Source organism: Erinaceus europaeus, chromosome 4, assembly GCF_950295315.1.
Source record: "Erinaceus europaeus chromosome 4, mEriEur2.1, whole genome shotgun sequence".
NCBI classification, from domain to species: domain Eukaryota; kingdom Metazoa; phylum Chordata; class Mammalia; order Eulipotyphla; family Erinaceidae; genus Erinaceus; species Erinaceus europaeus.
Genome location: NC_080165.1, coordinates 54,821,872 through 54,843,263, shown reverse-complemented (window position 1 = coordinate 54,843,263; position 21,392 = coordinate 54,821,872). Strand labels below are relative to the sequence as shown.

The window sequence follows — 21,392 nt, the reverse complement described above, 5'->3', positions numbered from 1 at the left end:
GGAGGCAAAAAAAAAAAAAAGATGGGTCCTGAAATTAGTGCAACTTGGACTGTTCCTACTCATGACCACAGAATGTGAGTTCAGACCTACAGGGATACAGAGGTCACATAGGCTCCTATGCTGAATATGGGCCCCAGATCAAATCGATGGGGTTGACAGTCAACAATATTTATACACTTTTCCCATATTTGGGAGTTACTCTCTTCCCTGATTCAGCTTTATAGTCCTTTTTCCAATCATGGCATCATCCTCCCAGACAATAACTTGGGTCCACCTGCATATCAGATATCAGGCTTAGGCAAAAACTAATAAAGGCATGGGCCCTTTGCAATATACCTAAAATAGACCTACTAGCTATTTCCGAAACGGAGGCCCCAAATCTTCATCTGCAATATTCCAGCCTTTAGGTTCATGCTTAGTCGACAATTTGTATGGCTTTATATGTTAACTCTTTTTTCATCCAACAGGTTCCAGATGCTACCATGATGCCAACCTGACTTCCCTGGGCAGACGACCCCACCAATATGTCATGGAGTCACACTTCTCCAGAGCTCTGCCCCACGAGGGAAAGAGAGAGAAAGGCTAGGAGTATGGCTCAACCTGTCAAAGTTCATGTTCAGCGGGGAAGCAATTACAGAAGCCAGACCTTCCACCTTCTCCACCCTGTAATGACCCTGGGTCCATACTCCCAGAGGGATAAAGAATAGGAAAGTTATCAGGGGAGGTGATGGGATATGGAGTTCTGGTGGTGGGAACTGTATCCCTCTTATCCTATGGTCTTGTCTGTGTTTTCATTTTATAAATAAAAATTTTAAAAAAATAATAGATTTTGGGTGACTAGTGCTTAAACATTGACATTTGGTGAGAATTCCTCTGTTGAAATTATTTTTGGTAAGTGATCTCTACTGCCCAACATTCCTGGGAAAACACACACACACACACACACACACACACACACACACACTATTGTTGCTTATCATCTTGCCATATCCATTAGATTGCTCTGTGAGGGCAGAGACTTTGTATATCCAGTATCTGATTCAGTGAGTCCATAAACATCTTTTAAGTGATACAAAAGAGAACTCCCTCTTCATCACTCTGTTGCTGGGTCCTTGTCCCCAAGCCAGGATCTTAGGACCCAGAGTGGCTGTGGGTGAGGACACTCTGTTCCTCTGACTTTTCTGGCACAGATCTCCACCCCAGAAGAATGTTGCTTTTCTCCTTCCGCTTAGCCAACTTCTCTTTCATCAATAAAAGCCCAGAACTTGAGGCTGATAAGCAGTCATTTATTTTATGGCAGGCCCTGGAAGTAACTGGAATCTAGGGCTCCTGGGCCTCCAAAGCATTCCCCGAGTCCTGCACATGATCCTCTTAATAGTGCTGACCAGGATGAGCTTGGTATTTGGTAAGTGGTTTTAGGTAGAAGGGTCTCCTAGCCTGCTGAATAGAGAAACCCAGACAACAGGTATCTAGGGACACCTGTATAGGATTCACAGGTAAACCCAGCCCAGAAAGGAAAGATAGGATGGGTGGGCTCAGTGGTGATAATGCCCTAGCAATAGACTGATATTCCATCTGAAGGATATTCCTAGTGAGCACTTGAGGGCTGTTCCAGTCAACAGCAGTGATCTGAAAGCGAACGCTTTGGCTGCTGAGATAACTCACTTGAGAAGGCATTTGCCTTGCTTTGCGTGCAACCCAGACTCAAGGCCCCAGTACACCATAGGGAGTTACCAGCATATTGGGGGAAGCTCTGGTGCTATGCTGTCTCTCCTTCTCTCTCTTTTTCTATGTGGAAAAATTTGACCCAGAGTGGTATAGCCCTGGTGATAACAACAAAAGATTGTGTTTTAATAAATAAATACAAGAAATGAAAGAAGATACTAAAGGAAAAATATTCAAATCTGTGGGCCAAACAAAATAAGGAGGGTTCAGGGCACATGCTAAACTGCAGCAGCACCAAAATCCAGAACAAGACTGAATCCAATCTGATAAACGACCCCACCCCCACCCCATTTGACTACAAAGTACCATCTATATGGGAAAAGGATTTAAAATATTTGTTCAGGATCTGCCTCATACCAAGTGCCCTGCTGGATGTAGGTACTTATTAACATGTGGTTTGGGCCTGGAATCAGAGGAAGGTATTTTGGTATGTAGTTGGGGAGGGCTCAGGCGGACAAAGTTCAAAATTAATCTGTCCAGTGATAAAATCACTAAACAAAGAATCAAAGAATGTGGCCCTGGGAGACCTAAACTCTTCTGTCTTCACAATACCGATAATTTTGTCCTGTAATGATTTCGCTTCTAAGCATTACAGATTAAAAAGCACAATCAAGCTGGTGGCTGTGAAATGAACAAATAAAAAAGATAGTATAATTAAAAGTGAGTTGGGGGGCTGGGTAGTGGCACACTTGGTTCACACGTTACAATGCGCTAGGACCAGGGTTCAAGCCCCAGTCCCCACCTGCAGAAAGCTTCACAAGTGAAGCAGTACTGCAGGTATCTCTCTGTCTCTCTCCCTCACTACCCCCTCTCAATTTATAACTGACTCTATACAATAAATAAATAAATATAATAAAACATTTTAAAAAGGGGTCAGGCAGTAGTGCAGCTGGTTAAGCATGGGTGGCACAAAGTGAAAGGACCGGCGCAAGGATCCTGGCTCAAGCCCCTGGCTCCCAAGCAGGGGAGTCTGTGATGCAGGTCTGCAGGTGTCTCTTTCTCTCCCCCTCTCTGTATTCCTCTCCTCTCTCCATTTTTCTCTGTCCTATCTAACAATGATGACATCAGTAACAACAACAATAACTACTACAATAAAAAACAACAAGGGCAACAAAAGGGGATAAATATTAAATAATAATAATAAATTTAAAAAATTAAAAAATAAGAAATTAGATACAAATGTTAAAACTGTAGGTTATATGTAGAAGAGAGAGAAAGTTGGGGGCAGGGGATGCTGGATTGTGAAACAAAGTCCTAGAGGAATAATTATCCTAGTGAGGCTACTCAAAAGGCTGCTCAAGGATGGAATGGGCAACCTCAGTCTAACCCTTGAACTTAAATGCTTACAACACTTACTATATGTTAACCCCTCAAATACATGTTGAATGAATAAATAACTAAATAAATGAGTTCCTTGTTTCAGGAGGTATAAGAATAGAGAACAGAGGTGTTTTTTTTTTTTTTAACTGACTAAAGTTTCTGGCAGATGATTTAAAAGAACTGGTGATTTTTTTTCTTTCTTCTTTTTTTTTCCTTTATTGGGGGATTAATGTTTTACATTTGACAGTGAATACAATAGTTTGCACATGCATAATATTTCTCAGTTTTCCACACAACAAAACAACCCCCACTAGGTCCTCTGTCATCCTTTTCCAGGACCTATACTCTCCCCCCACCACCCACCCCAGAGTCTTTTACTTTAGTGCAATACACTAACTCCAAGAACTGGTAATTTTACGGTCTGAGATAGAACGGTGGAGAGAAACATTGGTGTTGATCAACTTGGAACTTGGGTGAATAGGGATTTGGGGTTAGTGCTTCTCTCTATGTTCTAGGTCAGCTCATGCCAATCTATCAAGACATAGCTCAACCAGCTCAGCTTCCTAAATACCTGCGCTGCTATCGGTGCCTCCTGGAGACCAAGGAGATAGGATGCCTTCTGGGATCTGACATTTGTCTTGCCCCACCCGGCAGCAGTTGCATGACACTCTACATAAAGAACAGTAAGTAAGAGAGAAAAACACCACACCACTGGAGCATCCCTCAGTGCAGTGGGGGCTGGATTTAAACCTGGGTTGTGCACAAGACAAAGCAAACATAGTATCCAAGTGAGCTATCTTGTCCACCTAAGTTTTTTTTTTTTTAACAAGAGAAAGGAAGGTAGGAAGGAAGGAAGGAAGGAAGGAAGGAAGGAAGGAAGGAAGGAAGGAAGGAAGGAAGGAGGAGTCAGGCGGTAGCACAGCAGGTTAAGCGCAGGTGGTGCAAAAAGCAAGGACCGGAGTAAGGATCCCGGTTCAAGCCCCCGGCTCCCCACCTGCAAGGGAGTCGCTTCAGTCGCTTCACAGGTAATGAAGCAGGTCTGCAGGTATCTATCTTCCTCTCCTCCCTCTCTGTCTTCCCCTCCTCTCTCCATTTCTCTCTGTCCTATCCAACAACAATGACATCAATAACAACAACAATAATAACTACAATTATAAAACAAGGGCAACAAAAAAGGGTGTATATATATATATATATATATATATATATATATATATAGAGAGAGAGAGAGAGAGAGAGAGAAAGAAATACCAGAGCACTACTCAGTTCTGGCACATGGGATATGCCAAGGCTTATGGAGGTGCTGGGGATTGAACCTGGGACCTCTAGAACTTTGGAAATTCAAATTAGTCTCCTAACAGGTTGGATTATTTCACTGATTTTTTTAAATATTTATTTTATTTATTTATTCCCTTTTGTTGCCCTTGTTGTTTTATTGTTGTCGTTGTTGGATAGGACAGAGAGAAAATGGAGAGTGGAGGGGAAGACAGAGAGGGAGGAGAGGAAGGATCCTTATGCCGGTCCTTGTGCTTTGCGCCACCTGCGCTTAACCTGCTGTGCTACAGCCCGACTCCGATTTTTTTTTTTTTAAGATTTACTGCAGAGAGGGGACGGAAGCGAGGGAGAGAAAATGAGAGAACACAAGAGTATCACTCTGGCATATGTGATTTCAAGGGTCAAACTTGAAACAGCATGCTTAGAAGTCCAGAATTCTACCACTGCACCATCACTTGGCAGCCCTAACTAAATTTTCTGTTCCTTATTGAGGGAAAAAAAAAAGGGGGGGTGAGGGGAGAGGGCGAGACACTGTAGTGCCGTTCCACTATCCACGGAGCTCCTGTGTGGTTCCAACCCAAGTCTTCACACAAAGCATTATGTGTGTTCTAGGGGTGAGCTGTTTCCTGGCCTCTATACTTGCCTCTGTTTTTGGTTTTTTTTATGGTTTATTTATGAAACCAGAGCATCACTTTAGCATATATAATGTTGGGTGCTTCTAATTTTTCACTCTCAATCGAGGAAGCAGTGAATATGAATATACACAGGAACAAAAAAAAATCTCTCTCCCTCATAATTTATAAAATATCAGTGAACGGTGTTCTTCTTCCACTATCCCTCCTTCACCAGGCACTGGCTCTGAAATCCTGGTGAGTGACTGCCGGCGCAAGGAGCAAATGAGTGACTGCTCCTATACCCGTGCTTCTCCAGTAGTTGGCTTCTGGATGTTCTCTCGGTGCTGCTTCATGAACTTCTGCAATAATCCTCAGAACAGAGTGAACTACTTTACTTAGAACATCTGTGGAGACATCTGGAGTAAAAGCCTGCCAGTTTCCAGTAATTATCTTAATTGCCACCTGAACTCAATCCCTCCCTCCATCTCTGCTTCCCTTTATTCACTGGGCCTCAGCTCTACCTACCTCCTGCTTGACACCTGGACTCCCACTCTGCCCCTCCCTAGACGCACTGTCTTGAATTTTCTAGAGTTTTCTCTTCAAGTCCTCAGTCTGACATCTTTCTTCCTTTCTGCTCCCATCTCTAGGCTTCATCTTTGCCCTGCTTTGCTTTCTGACTTTCTCCCACCACAGTTATCTCTGGTTCCAAGTCTCTAGGTGTTCTCCCCAATAAACTGATGTATTAACTGTATTATTTGTATGTCTATTCTGATTGAGGCTGAAGATGTGGTTCTGACTTCCTGCTTCATTGTGGGGTAAGAGACTCCCACCTCTGCTCCTACCCTGAGTCAATGTTTTTGACTCAGCTTTAGAAAAAAAAAAAAAGGTAAAAAGGAATTGAAAAGCCCCCCATGGTAAGGTCAAAAGGGTAGTGAACATCCCCAAATGCGTCAGATTCACAGCTATGTAGGGCCTACGTTCATATGTAGTATACTGTAGGAGTGGGAAGAGTGAACAACATAAGACCAAGGAGAATGGGTACTCTGTGGGAGAAACACTCAATCTAGTGGGACATTTGCTCAGGGAAAAGCACCCAGAAATAGGACCCATTAAAGACCTCTTTGTATATCCAACTGAGGTGTATGGTCTGAAAATTACTGTTGATGTATCCTGCCAGAACACAGGCCATTAACCAGGGTCATAGAGTGTTCCAGGAGGTGGCACAGTGGATAACATCTCTGACTCTTAAGAATGAGGTCCCTGGCGTACTGCACCAAAATAAAGGACTGTTGTGGGGCGGGGGCAGATTCTGAAATATGATGGCAGAGGAAGACCTAGGTGGAGGCTTAGAGTGTTATGTGGAAAACTGAGATATGTTACACATGTACCAACTACTGCATTTTATTGTTAACTGTAAACCATTAATCCCAATAAAGAAAAAATAAAAGAATAAGGTCCCATATTTGATCCTGAGTTTTGCAAGTACAAGAGGGATACTCTGGTTCTACCTTTCTCTTCTCTCTTTTTTTTTTTTTTTATTTTTATTTTTCCTCCTCCAGGGTTATTGCTGGGCTCGGTGCCTGCACCATGAATCCACCGCTCCTGGAGGCCATTTTTTCCCCCCTTTTGTTGCCCTTGTTGTAGCTTCGTTGTGGTTATTATTGCCCTTGTTGACTCAATTCGTTGTTGGATAAGACAGAGAGAAATGGAGAAAGGAGGGGAAGACAGAGAAGGGGAGAGAAAGATAGACACCTGCAGACCTGCTTCACCGCCTGTGAAGCGACTCCCCTGCAGGTGGGGAGCCGGGGGCTCGAACCGGGATCCTTACGCCGGTCCCTGCGCTTTGCGCCACATGTGCTTAACCCACTGCGCCACCGCCCGACCCCCTCTTCTCTCTTATAATAAATAAATCTTTGGATCTCCTATAACACACATTACAATATGCAGGACCTGGTTTCAAACCCTTGGTCCCCACCTGTAGGTGGTGAAACCATGCTGCAGATGTTTCTCTTTCTCTCTCCCTCCCCCTCCCCCTCCCCTCTTGATCCATGTTTCTATCTAAAATAAATTTTAAAAATTTTAAACTAATAAAAAGGGGGGCTGATGGGTCACAGCTGGTTAAGCGCACACATTACCATGAAGACCTGGTTTTGAGCCCCTGCTTCCCACCTGCAAGGAGAACACTTCATGAGCTGTGAAGCAGGTCTACAGGTGTTTTTTAAAAAATATATATTTTAATTATTTTATTTATTGGATAGAGACAGAGATAAATCCAGAGAGAAGGGAAGATAGAGAGGGGGAAAGGAAGAGAGAGACACCTGCAGTCCTGCTTCACCACTCGTGAAGCTTTCCCTCTGCAGCTTTCCCTCTGTGGGGATTTGAACCTGGATCCTTGCACATTGTAACATGTGCACTCAGCACTCAGCCAGGTGTTCCACTGCCTGGCCCCTTCTGGTGTCTTTTTCCCCTATCTGCCTCCTCCCTTCTCAAGTCATCTCTGTCCAAACCTTCCAAAAAAAAAAAAAAAAAGGGGGGGGATGGCTCAGGAGCTAGTGTGATGACTAGAGCATTAAATTTAAAAGAGGTCCCTGTTTGGCTTCATATGTTAACTCTCTTTTCAATCACCAGGTTCCAGATGCCATCAGGATGCTGGCTAGGCTTCCCTGGATTGAAGACCCCACCAATGTGTCCTGGAGCTCAGCTTCCCCAGAGACACACCTTACTAGGGAGAGAGAGAGGCAGACTGGGAGTATGGACCGACCAGTCAACGCCCATGTTCAGCGGGGAAGCAATTACAGAAGCCAGACCTTCTACCTTCTGCAACCCTCAACGATCCTGGGTCCATGCTCCCAGAGGGCTAGAGAATGGGAAGGCTATCATGGGAGGGGGTGGGTTATGGGGATTGGGTGGTGGGAATTGTGTGGAGTTGTACCCCTCCTACCTTATGCTTTTGTTCACTAATCCTTTCTTAAATAAAAAATTAAAAAATTAAAAAATAAAAAATAAATAAAATAAAAGAGGTCCCAACTTCAATCCTGGCATTGCATGTGCCATAGTAATGCTCTGGTTCTCTCCCTCTCCTCTCTAATGTTAATAATCTTTTTTTTTTCTAGCCTCCAGGGTTACTGCTGAGGCTCAGGCCTGCACTATGTATCCACCGTTCTTGGAGGCCATTTTTTCCATTTAATTGTATAGGACAGAGAGAAATCGAGAGAGGAGGGAAAAGTAGGGGGGGAGATTTTAAAACCTCAACACTGGGTTGTGCGATTCAGAAGGGGAGACGCCACCTGTACTCATCTAGATGAGTTTTGGTGCTAACACTACATCTGGCCATGAGCAGTGTGTCCATTTACTGTTTATAAGGTTGGGTTATGAATACTCAGTTTTGTGTGTTTTCAACTTGAACATAAAATATTAAAATGAAAAATTTGATTGGAGCAGAGCTAATCCAAGTTGGGCGTGTGTGGTTCAGGCTCAAGCGGCAGCACCATGTGGGAGTCAGGTGGCACTGGTGCTGTAGTGACTCTCTCCCTGAATGAGAAACTTGATTCAAGCTGTAAAATGGTACATGTGTCCCTAGTTGTCTGCCAGCCCCTTAAAAACCCAACTAGTGGGAGTTGGGTGGTAGCACAGCGGGTTAAGCGCAGGTGGCGCAAAGCGCAAGGACTGGCATAAGGATCCCAGTTCGAGCCCCCGGCTCCCCACCTGTGCAGGTGTCTTTCTCTCCCCTGTCTTCCCCTCCTCTCTCCATTTCTTTCTGTCCTATCCAACAACGACATCACTCATAACTACAATAATAAAACAAGGGCAACAAAAAGGGAATAAATAATAAAGTAAAAAAAAAAAAACCCAACTAGTGCAACCCCACCTGTGTATCAGTGACCTATAACCCCTCAATTTGGGATCCTATAAAAGGCTGCTGGGTGCCAGGATTTAAAATTTCTCCCATTTAATTCACTTAGGGTTAAGTTTCCAGGCTTTGTGAGGAGTTATGACTGGGTGGAGTCAGTCTCCATGCTTTCATCTCTGAATAGGGGATATGATGGCTGTAACCCCTTTGGCACTGGCCAGAATGAAGCCACAAGTGTAGTGGGCAGCATTCTATAATCCTGTTTGAGCCCACACTCAATTAACTTTTAAAATATTTATTCATTCCCTTTTGTTGCCCTTGTTTTTTATTGTTATTGCTATTGTTATTGCATTGTTGGATAGGACAGAGAAAAATGGCGAGAGAAAGAGGAGAGGCAGACTTGCTTCACCACTTGTGAAGCGACTCCCCTGCAGGTGGGGAGCCGGGATCTGGGATCCTTATGCCGGTCCTTGCGTTTCACACCACATGCACTTAACCCGCTGCACTATCACCTGACTCCCTCAATTAACTTTCTTTAATCAGCTTACACCTACCCACATCTGAGCCTGACCCTCTAAACAGTATCACACAGAATTTGCCCAGCTGATTTTATTTTAAATTTTTTTTATTTACTTACTATTGGATAGAGACAGAGGATTGGAGAGGGGAGATAGAGACAGAGAGACACCTGCAGCCCTACTTTACCATCATGAAGCTTTCCACCTGCAGATGGGGACCAGAGGCTTGAACCTGTGTCCTTGCACACTGTAATGTGCACACTTAATCAGGTGTGTCATCACCTGGCCCCTGCTCAGTTGATTTTATTATGAAGGGAACCTGGAGATATAGAACAGATCCGGGCAGGAACCCTCTCCTCGCCCTGAGCACCTATGGAAATGGGTACAGGCTTGGTGACACAGAACTTAGGCGGCCAGGGACTGGAACAAGAAATAAGGCAGCAATTTCAGGTGGGAGTGGGGATGATAGAAACAAGTGATTGACGCCTGAGTGCCAAGTTAGAAAAAAGTCTATTCGTCATCCATCTTGCCACTAGTTCAGCCTGGCAGAGTCCTGGAGATAGGGCAGGAAGTGATACAAAACCAAATGTGAAAGAAAGTGGCAGGGCTAGCAAAGTAGCTCATCAGGACAGCATGCTATTTTGTCTTGTGTTTGACCCAGATTCAAGGCTGGACCCCACCAAACTGAAGGAAGCTTTGGTGCTGTGGTTTTTCTCTATCTAAAAGCCAGTGTAGAGCACTGAAGCTCTAGGGTTGACAACAAAAGAAGGGAAATGTGCACATTGAGAAGATCAGGGGGGAACGATGGAACATTCTAGGATAAGAAAGCCACCATGTCTCTCCCAAGTCAGTCTGGGAGAGACATGGTGGCTTTCTTAGGAGAGTACTGGGTACAGTGCCAACTGGCTTCAAGGGAAATAAACCTGGAAGTACAAAGCAAAAGACGACTAAGAAATAACAGACCAGAGAATTTTGAGTGCTCCAACAGCAGATACTGGGCTATTAGTAGAGAATGCTGGATAAGAGTACAATCCAGGAAAAGAAAGATGTCAGGGTTCAGCTCGGGGAAGAACTAAAAGTCCTGAACTGTTAAGAAGCAAATACATGTGGCGTAACTCAGTAATAGATAAACCCAAGTTCAGAGGCAGGGTGGGCAAGGGGTCTGGGTCTTCAGGCTCCTTCCTACCATGGAAGTTGGGTAAGGGTAATGAGAGGTTAAGGGTCTGGTAGAACTGGTAGATTTGGGACTCAGACAGGGGCAGGGCTCGGTCAGGAGGCTCAGACAGCAAGCTCTGAAGCTGAGGACTAGACCAGGAGTTGCAGTAGTCATACTGGCAGCACTGGGCCTGATACCAATACTCTGGAAAGTAGGTGTTGTGTTTTTCTTGGCAGCGGTAAGAATTGTATTGTCCACAGCCACGGATGAAGAAGCGAATCTTAGTACCTGGTGGGAAAGGGACAGCTAATTATCTCTATTGCCTCCCAGAGTCTCCAAACTAGAACCCCTTCCCTGTTCCAACTTGACTTCCATCCCAGACTCCTTTAGTGGGGGGTGGGGTTGGGTCAAAGAAATCACCCTAGCTGGTCTCAAAACCCCATGTCCCTCCTTCTAAGATTTTTTTTTTTCATGGTCTAGGGGGTAGCATAGTAGATAAAGCATTGGACTCTCAGGCATGAGGTCCTGAGTTCCCTGGGGGGCAGCATATATAGCAGTGATATCTGGTTCTTTCTTTCCCCTCCTATCTTTCTCACTAATAAATAAAATAAAGATCTTCCTTTCTTCTATCCCAGATCACAAGTAGTTCTTAGCTATGAGAGCAGAGACTAGCCAAGAGCAACTGGGAAAACACTGGAGCTCACATCCATAATGTTCCCAGTTCAATCCCTGGCAGTGCATGTACTAGTTTGCTGATTTCTCTTTCCTGTTTCTCTCCATATATAATCAACAAAAAGAGGGCACACAAGAAGAGTTACACCAAAGCATGGACTGCCCCATGCAACCGTTTCCTGAGATCTGATCTGACTCACCAGAGAAGATAGTGATCACCATGCATGGGGATGAGCTGCTGATGGTACATTTCTCTGAGCCTGATATGCAGCCAACAGAGGGGTCTTCTAAGAGACAGAGGTGGCAGGTCCGGACTTCATGGACAGGAGCTGGAAGAGTGGAAGTTAGGAGTGATGGAGTCTGCTCCAGTCCTTCCTCTTTCACCTTCCTGGAGCCAGTCACCCTTTCCTCCCTGCTCCTGGGCTCCACTTACCCTTCCCTACTGCAAAGCCCACGATCAGTACACCTATTAGCATATGGATCTTCATCTTGGAATTCTGAGGAGAGTAGTCCCTGAGGGGTGCCCAGAAATCCCTCTCATATCACCATGCTCCTTGATTCTGAGGTGCAGTGATTCTGAGCATGAGCATAAATCACTGTATCATTCCTGCCTAGGACAGAATCCTGGTTGGGGGAGGAAATTATATGGCAGGAGGGACAAAATGTCCTCACCCACAAGGTACAGTTCCTGAACGTGGGAGCAGTGGCCTGAACAGCAACAATTCTTGGAACTTTACCCAACAGTCTTTGTCCTGCATATCATGTTCCCCACCCCCACCACCAAGTTGATTCCTGCCCCTCAAGGGTTTATGGGTTAACCATCTGGCAGGTGGTCTCTGAAACCATCTGCTATCGTCCCACACACAACAGAACCAGGCCCCATTGCGCTGGGACAGTGTGACCAGGAAGCCAGCGCTTGTCTGGAGAGGATCCTCTCAGTTTCCCCAGCAGGGGGCATACATACACTACTGAGCAGTAATTCCAGACCTTATCACTTCTCAACTCTTAAGTTTTAGGATTTTTCCTGTAAAACAAAAACTGACAACATTGGCTACAGCCCTTATGATATAAACAAATAATCACAGATGATCTAAAAAGAGCAAATATTTATTTGAAATCCGAGTCTTCTCTGGATCTTTTCTTTGTGACCTTGTACATTCCCATAGCCAGTCCTAGGAATTCCATTCAGCTAATCCACTGCACACAAATCTGTGCTGGCTTTCAACTCAGGGCGGGTGGCTGGGATGTGAGCTCCTAGGGTCCAGCATATCATCAACCCTCCCTTCCCCAACTCCAAGCACCAGCAGACTTGCTCATTGCCTTTTCTTCCACTTTATTTCATTATTCCCACCACAATAACGACTCCTTTAATTTAAACTAAAAACCATAGAGGGTTTCCGGAAGGGTGGCAGAAAGGAATGGAGGTGTCAAAGACGGAGGGACCAATAGGGTGGGGAATCAGCGAATTGTCTTGACTGGGCTCTTGAAGTTGCTTGCTGCTTGGAGCTGCAGCTGGTAGGCCATCGGATGAATCTTGAAACCGTAGAGCCTGGGCCAGGGCAGAAGTTAGAGAGGTAGTACTGTGAGTCCCATCCTGACTTTGCTAGTGGCTTGCACCCCCACCTCCCAGCTACTCCACAGGCCTGCTTAGTACTTAAGTACAGTTGTTCCCCAACTCCTTCCTCCAGGAATATCTGGAGACTTATCACATATACCCATTAATATTCAAATTCTAAAAATACCTATGTGGATGCATATAGGTGCATGTTATCAGTACTTGATGCAATATGAAATTCAACTTTTCTTCCTCACACCATGATAAGAATTATCCAGGAAGATAAACTATACTTGAACAGTGGCTCTCAGGCAAATGAGAAATGGTTGGATACTTAATAGCTATTGCTTAAATGGTGCTTCATTTGTACCAAGTGTCATTTTTTTTTTTTCTCTAAATATGTCACATACTTCCATCAGGGAGGAACTGTCATCATCCCTAGCTTATGGGTAAGAAAATGGAAATAGGGTGAGGAGTAGTAGCATAATGGTTACGCAAAGAGACTCTTATGCCTGAGGTTCAATCCCCGGCACCACCATAAACCAGAGCTGATCAGTGCTCTGATAAAGAAAATTAAAATGATAATAAAAGGAAATACAAGCAGCTAAAAAATGTCCCAAGATCCCTCAGCAAAGAGTCCTAAGTGGGAGAAGCAGGTCTCAAGGGAGGTCCATGCACTCTACTCCCTTCTCTCTCCCACAATGTGGCAGAATGAACCTGGACCATGTGTGTGGCAGGCAGGTGACCTTGCCAGTGGGCCACTCCTTCAGCCCCAGTCCTGCCTTCTCTGGGGCTGGGGGTTCTCTAGGTCCTTCCTTTAATCTTAGACTCTTATCTTTGCTCCCCACCTGGGCACAAACTGGTTGGCGGGCCGCTTGGGCCGGTATTCAGGGTGCACCATGAAAAGCATGTGAGGGAAACCGGTGCCGAAGTAGGCGCCATCTGTGTGGTGGTGCCGAGATGACTTGGGTGTGTACACATCCATGCACTTGGGGCAGTAGAGCTTCACCATGGCCTCTCCTGGGATGTCCGAAAGGCCTAAGAAACAGCCAGACTCAGCAGACTAGGCTTCCCAAAACCTGCCCAACTCCCTTCTGGACACAGGACCCGACTCCTTCCCAAAGGAGCTGCTTGCTGTATGCTACCCTCCTCTGCCTTTTCTGGCACTCACCGATGGGAAGCATTGGCTGATTCTCACAGTACACACGAGGACAGTAGCCAAAGTCTCCCTGCTGATATTTTTCCAACTGGGGGTGAATACAATGAAAGCGGTTGGTGGGTAGTTATGGAAAGAAGAAATAATCCCCTCCTCAGCCCAATCGATATCACCACCCTCCAACCCTCCTGCCTTTCTCTGTGCAGAGGCCCCTTTTCTGGTCCAAATGGGCCCTTAGGGTTCTCTGCTTTCTTCCAGTTAGACAGATGCAGACCATCAGAGCCATTTACTATTTGTTTCCTGAAGAGGCAGTCTTTAACAATTTTCTATTCAAGGCCTTATCTCCCCCTCCCTGAAAACATCCTCTTCTGCACAACTCTCAATCAGGATTTAATTCCCAGGCTCTAGATTTCTTTTCTTCTCAGCTAGATTACTTAATAGAGTTGAAATGTGACTCTTTACTGCAGGAACCTATTTCCCTTATTGCCTCAGAAGGAGTGAGGTGGGAACAGAGAGGCCTCACCATCTGGGCGATGCCTCGGTTGGTGAGGATATAGCGGGCGTGAATCAATCCATAAAGCATCTCGGCTGCCTGCTCAATCAGGTCGCTCTGGTTAGGGTTGTCTTCCAGCTCTTCATCTGAAAGATGGCCCCAGGTGAATGCAATCATGTATCTTATAGCTTTTATTTATTATTTATTTTGTTGGACAGAGACAGCCAGAAACCAAGAGGAAAGGGTGGGAGAGAAAGAGGGAGAGAGACAGAGAGACACCTGTAGCACTGCTTCACCACTTGTGAAGCTTTCCCTCTGCAGGTGGGGATCTTATAGCTTTCTTAGGGAACTGTCCACCACAGGAGCTACTGGCTACTCAGTTACCCAGGACCCATCTTTAAGCCTCACCCCATCCATCACATCACTTAAGTATTTGACCCACAAACTTAGACCTTGACCCATCCAACACAAGACAGTCCTGCCTTCATGCTACACCTCTTTCACCTCTGCTTTCTGTCCCTCCCAACTCTATCCTTAACATTTAAATATAAAAATGTCAGGGAGTCAGGTGGTAGCGCAGCGGGTTAAGCATAAGTGCACGTGGTACAAAGCACAAGGACCGGCGTAAGGGTCCTGGTTCGAGTCCCCGGCTCCCCACCTTCAGGGGAGTTGCTTCACAGGCGGTGAAACAGGTCTGCAGGTGTCTTTCTCTCCCCCTGTCTTCCCCTCCTCTTTCCATTTCTCTCCGTTCTATCCAACAATGACGACATCAATAACAACAACAGTAACTACAACAATGAAACATCAAGGGCAACAAAAGGGAATAAATAAAATAAATGTAAAAAAAGAACATTTAGTGGTCTGGGAGGCAGCACAGTGGATAAAGCATTGGATTCTCAACTGTGAGGTCCTGAGTTCAATCCCCAGCAGCACACATACCAGAGTGGTATCTCGTTCTTTCCCTTCTCCTATCTTTCTCATGAATAAATAAATAAATTCTTAAAAAAAAAACATTAAAAAAAAAGTCAGTGCAGAAGGTGAAACTCTAATCATAAAGATACAACGTAGAAGAGAAAGCACAAAATGAGACCCAGCCAGAGCTGAGTTATTCAATCTTAGTGTGGAAACAAGTAGCATAAGTCAACAAACTGGGCAAGAGTCAACTGAGGAATCAGAATGAAGTGAGAAATTTTGGATCAGAGCAATCAAAAAGCCAAAAGAAAAATTTCAAGAGGGAAAAAAAGCATGCATATGCAGCACGTGCACGTATACACATACACACACACACACACACACCCAACCCTGAGTGTGTCTCACCAGGCTCCAGGTCCAAGATCATGTCTAGGGCTTGTCGATAGTGAGGCACCTGCTCATTGAGTCCAGTGAGATTGAATTTGTCCTGGATATAATCTTCATCCACCTGTCAGGACATGGAAGTCAAGAGGAAAAACTTATTGCAGAATTCTATGCAGGTTGTTCTAACGGACGCCTAGTTTCTACCCCCCCCCCACCTTAAACAGAGTACTGCTCAGCTCTGGTATATGGTGGTGCAGAGGATTAAACCTGGAATTTTGGAGCCTTAAACCAGAGAGTCTCTTTGCTAACCATTGTGCTATCTACCCCCACCTTGTTCTCAACACAACTGCTTCTGTTTCTTATGTTCATCACTCCCACCCAGAAGTACTTGAATCTCTTTCTAGTTCACAAACACCATCTTGCCATGTAAGTATTGACTTTTCCAAGGATAAATAGTAAAGCAATCTCCTTTGGAAAGATTAAAAAATCCTTGGCCCCCATCTTTAAGATGAATTGTGTCTCTTCTGTAGGGGTAGTTGATTCTGAGGAAGGTGGAGACTGAGCAGTTATATTCCCATGTTTACATTCAGCTATGTATGCTACAAAACACTTTAACACTCTGTATTTTGACTCTTCTAATGGTCACTGAGAATAGCTTTCAGTAAGTTAAAAAAGGAATCAAAGGTTGTTTTGTCCAATGTTATACTGCTGCAGAGTGCCCAAGGTGGGACTCAAGTCTCAAGTCTAGCTATGTCACCACAGGTTAGGGAGATTACTGAAGGGGCTTTCTTCTTGGCAGAGAGAGAGAGAAAAAACTATGTAAATTTGTGAGGGAAGTGTGGGAAAGTGTGGGAGAGTATCTAACCGGAGCCTCCGTAGTGATGTGCATGCAGGAGGCTGAGGACTCACTTCGCAGAAGAATTCATTGCCACGGAGCCCACAGAACCAGGAAATCCAGGACACCTCCTCTGAGCTGCTCATCTTCACGTCACCTGGAAAGCGATTTAAGTAGAAGCCAAGCTCTCCCTCCCTACCTCTGGGATCCTCCCTCCTCCCACACTTTGTCCTCTAACCACTGAAAAATCTGAGGCCATTTTGTCTTAAAACGATTGGATCCCGCCTTCTGAAGCAGTTTTCTCAATGTTTTTTATTTACACTTCAATCCCTGTTCACTGACATTAGAAACTGACATCCTCCACTTTCGAGAAGCCCTCCAGGTCCGGGTCCAGGTCCTGGTCCCACCAAGTCTTACCCACACTTCTGACACCCCGGAAGCGAGGCCCCTCGCCCCTCCAAGTAAACTCCGGCAGGGCTCGTGGCTCAGATTCCCGACCCCCACCGGCTTCAGGACGCCCAAGTCTGTCCCAGGGGTTCTGAAGTTTACCGTTTCCAAGCAAAGAGCCGGGCTCCTTTACTCATGGCCCCCGGGGCGGCAGCCAATTCTTTCACTGGGCCCCCTCATCCAGCCTCCTCCCCTCAAGTCACCCCTTCCCTTTCTCGGAGCAGGACCCGGTCACTTCCTTCCCCACCCCCACAACACGGCGCAAAGACCCCCACGTCCCGCGCTTAGGGACAGGAGGCTCGGCAGGGCGAGGACCTCGAACTCACCGGCAGGATGTGGTTGGGAGTGGGACGGGGAAGGGGAGTTGTTGCTCCTAAGGTACAGCGGAGACTGCTACAACGCAGACCGCGGGCCCGACCGCGGCAGGCGAAGTGGGGTGGGGGGGGTGGAAATTAAGGAGGGTGGGGGAAGAGGGCAACGCGCAAGCGCCAAGGGTCGAGCGCCGCATTGGATGCAGGGAAATGGAGTCTCCGGTTGGGAGAAACCGGCGAAACGAGGGAATGGACAACTACGAATCCCAGGATGACTCGCGCTCGACCTTGTGCGCGAGGTCTCCGAGGAGGACGCTTGGGGGCGGGACGCATTGAAACGCCACCGGAAGCGGAAGTCCAGTACCGACTTCAGACTTCAGGTCCAGAGAATTTGATAATTAAAATTTGTGATTCCTAGATTGAAGGGAGCGTGGGGCAGAGCGCTAACTTGGCTGGGTCTTGTCCTGCGTTCCCTTTCTCTTAGCAAACCTCCGGACCCCGGCGTACCCCTGCTTCCTTAAGGGCTGATCACATCCCCGACCAATTCGTCGGGTTTTTTATCGCCTGTCGAGCCTTTCGTCCATGTTTCACCCCGGGTTCTGGCCTCTTAAGACAGGAGGTGAGGGTTTGGGGGAGCTCGGTGGCATCTGCTGAGCTGAGTCATGGAGGATCAGGGTTGCCCAGTGCTCTAACCTGCGGTGGCACCCGCGATTCTGCTGTTCATTCCTTTGCACTTCTCCACTTGTTCTTAGAGCTTGAATGGGGGCTTCTGCGGACGCTACGTGTAACCTTCGAACCCTGGTCAGAGTAATGGCCTTTCTTAACGCAGAGTGGTTTCCCAGCTCCAGAAAATGAGCTCGGAGCGGGGGCCACGTTGAGGGAATGAAGAGCATTGTGGGGCGTTATGTAAAAGCAGGAACCCAACCGACAGGGCTTCCCGGGTCCTCGCGCTTCCTGAGCACGCGACACTGCACGGATACTGTTGGAAGGATTCCAGGGCGGGAAGATGGATCCACGCCTGCGCCTTAAGTAACTTCTTATTTCCTTCTAGGCTTGTGTTTGCTTGCTGTATGTGGCTGTTTAGGCCCATTTAGAATGGTGCTATCCATACGGAAGCTGCCAAGTGACACAAGCCCCAGCCTCCCATGGAAATCAGCCTCCTGCTTTGGGAGAAATGTCAAGTCTGTTTTTGTTTGGAAAGATGATACCCCAAAATAGGATTGGAGAAGATTTCAAGGCCCGAGCTAATTGTTTTTATTAATGATATGTCTTCTGGGGTGGCAAAATGTAAGGGAAAGACACCATTTCTTCGAGGGCAGGACGATAGACCCTTTTAGGAACTGCTCCAGTAGTTGTAGTCTTCAATCTTTGCAAAGAGTAAGGCTAGTTGTTATAGGGTTCCCTGTTTTTCCACATGGCATATTGTCTTTAAGTCTTACAGGATCTATGGGGGGGGTTCATATTTGGGGTACGAGTGGGGATTTTTCATTCTAACCCTACTTTTCCTCATCCCAGAAAAGCCTTTGCAGGACCAACAGACGTTTGGATCTACTAAGGACCAGTCTTCCTTAGGCATAGCCTCATTTTCTCAGTTATCCTAAAAACTATGTCCAGGCCCTCTCTTATCACCTTTACTCCAGCCACCAACCATAGCGACCTCTGGAAAGATGGACAGCAGCAGCCACGACAGCCTGTAAAAGTGGACCCCATCCTGGATGGGGCTGAAGCTAGAGCTTTCTATGAGTCCTTGATAGGGGATGAGAGCATCTCCTCTGGACCCCAGAGATCTCAGTTTGAATCTGCCAATCAGAGAAAAAGGAAAAAAAGAAGAATGAGGAGGAGTGATACTACAACAGAAGTTGTGACAGTGGGAACATCAGGAGGACGTGAACAAAGGAGATCCCTTGAGGGTGAGGACAAAATGACCCAGAGGATACTGAAGGCAGCCCAGGAAGGGAACCTGGCAGAACTTCGAAAGCTATTGGATCCCTGTGAGTCTGGGGGTGCTGGGGGAAATATCAATGCTCGCGATGCCTTCTGGTGGACCCCTCTGATGTGTGCTGCCCGAGCAGGACAGCGAGCAGCTGTACGCTATCTCCTAGGTCGTGGGGCTGCCTGGGTGGGGGTCTGTGAGCTGGGTGGCAAGGATGCTGCTCAACTAGCTGAAGAAGCAGGCTTCCCAGAAGTGGCCCGTATGGTCAGAGAGAGTCACGGAGAGACGAGTCCAGAGAACAGGTGAGGGAAAACCTTAACTCATGCGTATCCTTCAGTGTGTTCTGCCTTTCCTAACCATTCTATACCATGGTCTCCAGAAAAGAGCTAAAGTGTTCTGTGCCTCATTTTCCAGTGTAGATTAACACAGCAGCATAATATAATAGATATGAACATGAGATCCCTGGGTTTAAATTCTGACTCTAGTTGAATGAGCACCCTAATGTGTGTGCTTCAGTTTTCCTCATCTGTGAAATGGGACCAGTAAAAGTATCTTTTCTCATAGGGTTGTTAGGATTAAGCAGGCTAGTATGTGTAATGTACAGAACAATGTTTGTCACCTTGTGAAAAGTAAATACCTTGCCTAAGAGGCCTAGCTGTCTCTTTTCTAATGATTCCCAAGGCCTTTCACTGCCTGGGGTGGGGGAAGAGAAAGGCAAGTTGCCTTCTTTTTGTTTTTATTTTTACTAGAGCACTGCTCAGCTCTGGCTCATAGTGGTGCTGGGGGTTAAATTTGGGAGCTTTGGTGAGTGCCTCGGGCATAAAAGTCTTCCTGCATAAATATTATGCTATCTTCCCAGCCCTGCAATTTTTCTTTAGCAGGAAGACTAGAAGGACCTTGTCCCAACTTGTCACTGTATGCCTCCCATTCCTCAAGCATCAGCCTCTTCCTGTGCTTAACCGTTTCTCTTCTTCCTCTGCAGGTTCCACTCTCCCTCCCCACCCCCCCAGTATTGTGAGACCTGTGGTGCCCACTTCCAAGATTCTAACCACCAAACATCTACTGCTCACCTGCTGTCACTGTCCCAGGGTCTCCAGCCCCCCAAACTGCCCCTTGGGGTACCTACTTCCAGTCCAGGCTTCAAGATGCTGCTTCAGGGGGGCTGGGAACCTGGAATGGGGCTGGGACCCCGAGGTGAGGGCCGTGCCAACCCTATCCCAACTATTCTCAAGAGGGATCAAGAAGGATTAGGCTATAGATCTGGACACCAGCCCCGAGTCACACACTTCTCAGCTCGGGATACCCGGGCTGTGGCTGGGAAGGAGAGAGCCCCTAATGTGGTTACACAAAGCAGGAAGGAGAAAGAAAGGAAGGAAGAGAAGGACAGGGCCTGGGAGCGAGATCTGAGGACATACATGAACCTTGAATTCTGACCTTTGCCTGGTCTGCTTAAGTCTGAACTTGGGCCTCTGACTTGGACACTTGACCTCTACTCCTTGGTTCTGTCTAGACAAACCTTCACATTTTGGCCAGTGAGTCTGTACCTTTGGGAAGGGGGATGAGAGTTGAGAAATAAATCAACTTTGTCTCTCTTTTGTGTTAAATTCACTTTTCTAGAAGCTGTTTTAGGGAAGCTGAACAAGTCTGGGCGCTACATGCAAGTCCCACTTGAGTGAAAAAGGGCATCTAGAGGGGGTCAGGTGGTAGCGCAGCGGGTTAAGCGCACATGGCACAAAGCGCAAGGATCGGTGTAAGGATCCTGGTTCAAGCCCCCAGCTCCCCACCTGCGGCGGGGTCACTTCACAAGCAGTGAAGCAGGACTGCAGGTGTCTTATCTTTCTCTCCCCTTCTCTGTCCTCCCCTCCTCTCTCCATTTCTCTCTGTCCTATCCAACAACAATGACATCAGTAACAATGATAATAATAACCACAACAATGGTAAAACAAACAGGGTAACAAAAGGGAAAAAATGGCCTCCAGGAGCAGTGGATTCGTGGTTGCAGGCACTGAGCCCCAGCAATAACCCTGGAGGCAAAAAAAAAAAAAAAAGGCATCTAGACTGTTTTACTTCCTGGTCACAGGTATTCTATCTGAAAGAGGAGCTAACTACAAGTTTTATTTCTCATGCTTGCAAAATCACTCACTTCGATAGTGCATCTGCTTTGACATGTGCTCCACCCAGAAGTCTGGCCTCCACCACATTGGACAAAGTTTAGTGTTATAGTGTCTTTCATTCT

At 46.4% G+C, this 21,392-nt stretch overlaps 4 protein-coding genes across 7 annotated transcripts; 2 read left to right on the top strand and 2 right to left on the bottom strand.

The window, feature by feature from the left end:
* Positions 1-1,290: 1,290 nt before the first annotated feature.
* On the top strand, positions 1,291-5,705 carry LY6G5C (lymphocyte antigen 6 family member G5C). The gene is made up of 3 exons (XM_007537175.2): positions 1,291-1,405; positions 3,561-3,728; positions 5,170-5,705. The coding sequence occupies exons 1-3, from the start codon at positions 1,294-1,296 to the stop codon at positions 5,331-5,333; spliced, it is 444 nt and encodes a 147-aa protein (XP_007537237.1). The 5' UTR covers positions 1,291-1,293; the 3' UTR covers positions 5,334-5,705.
* A 2,055-nt stretch (positions 5,706-7,760) lies between these two features.
* On the bottom strand, positions 7,761-12,088 carry LY6G5B (lymphocyte antigen 6 family member G5B). Its single transcript, XM_007537174.3, has 3 exons — positions 11,564-12,088; positions 11,331-11,459; positions 7,761-10,746 (listed from the first exon to the last, which is right to left on the bottom strand). The coding sequence occupies exons 1-3, from the start codon at positions 11,616-11,618 to the stop codon at positions 10,352-10,354; spliced, it is 579 nt and encodes a 192-aa protein (XP_007537236.1). The 5' UTR covers positions 11,619-12,088; the 3' UTR covers positions 7,761-10,351.
* A 133-nt stretch (positions 12,089-12,221) lies between these two features.
* On the bottom strand, positions 12,222-17,390 carry CSNK2B (casein kinase 2 beta). The gene is made up of 7 exons (XM_007537154.2): positions 17,239-17,390; positions 16,540-16,622; positions 15,652-15,754; positions 14,365-14,480; positions 13,857-13,932; positions 13,534-13,723; positions 12,222-12,679 (listed from the first exon to the last, which is right to left on the bottom strand). Exons 2-7 carry the CDS (start codon positions 16,609-16,611, stop codon positions 12,589-12,591), a joined length of 648 nt encoding a protein of 215 aa, XP_007537216.1. The 5' UTR covers positions 16,612-16,622; positions 17,239-17,390; the 3' UTR covers positions 12,222-12,588.
* Positions 17,391-17,539: 149 nt separating this feature from the next.
* On the top strand, positions 17,540-20,748 carry GPANK1 (G-patch domain and ankyrin repeats 1). Of its 4 annotated transcripts, none has more exons than XM_016194328.2 (4): positions 17,540-17,603; positions 17,976-18,252; positions 18,739-19,458; positions 20,139-20,748. In XM_016194328.2, exons 3-4 carry the CDS (start codon positions 18,830-18,832, stop codon positions 20,587-20,589), a joined length of 1,080 nt encoding a protein of 359 aa, XP_016049814.1. In that variant the 5' UTR covers positions 17,540-17,603; positions 17,976-18,252; positions 18,739-18,829; the 3' UTR covers positions 20,590-20,748. The 4 variants fall into 4 exon arrangements, with proteins under 4 accessions (XP_016049814.1, XP_060045446.1, XP_060045445.1 ...); XM_060189463.1 differs by having other exon boundaries at positions 17,570-17,603; positions 18,155-18,252; XM_060189462.1 differs by lacking the exon at positions 17,540-17,603 and adding an exon at positions 17,614-17,842 and having other exon boundaries at positions 18,155-18,252.
* Positions 20,749-21,392: the final 644 nt, after the last annotated feature.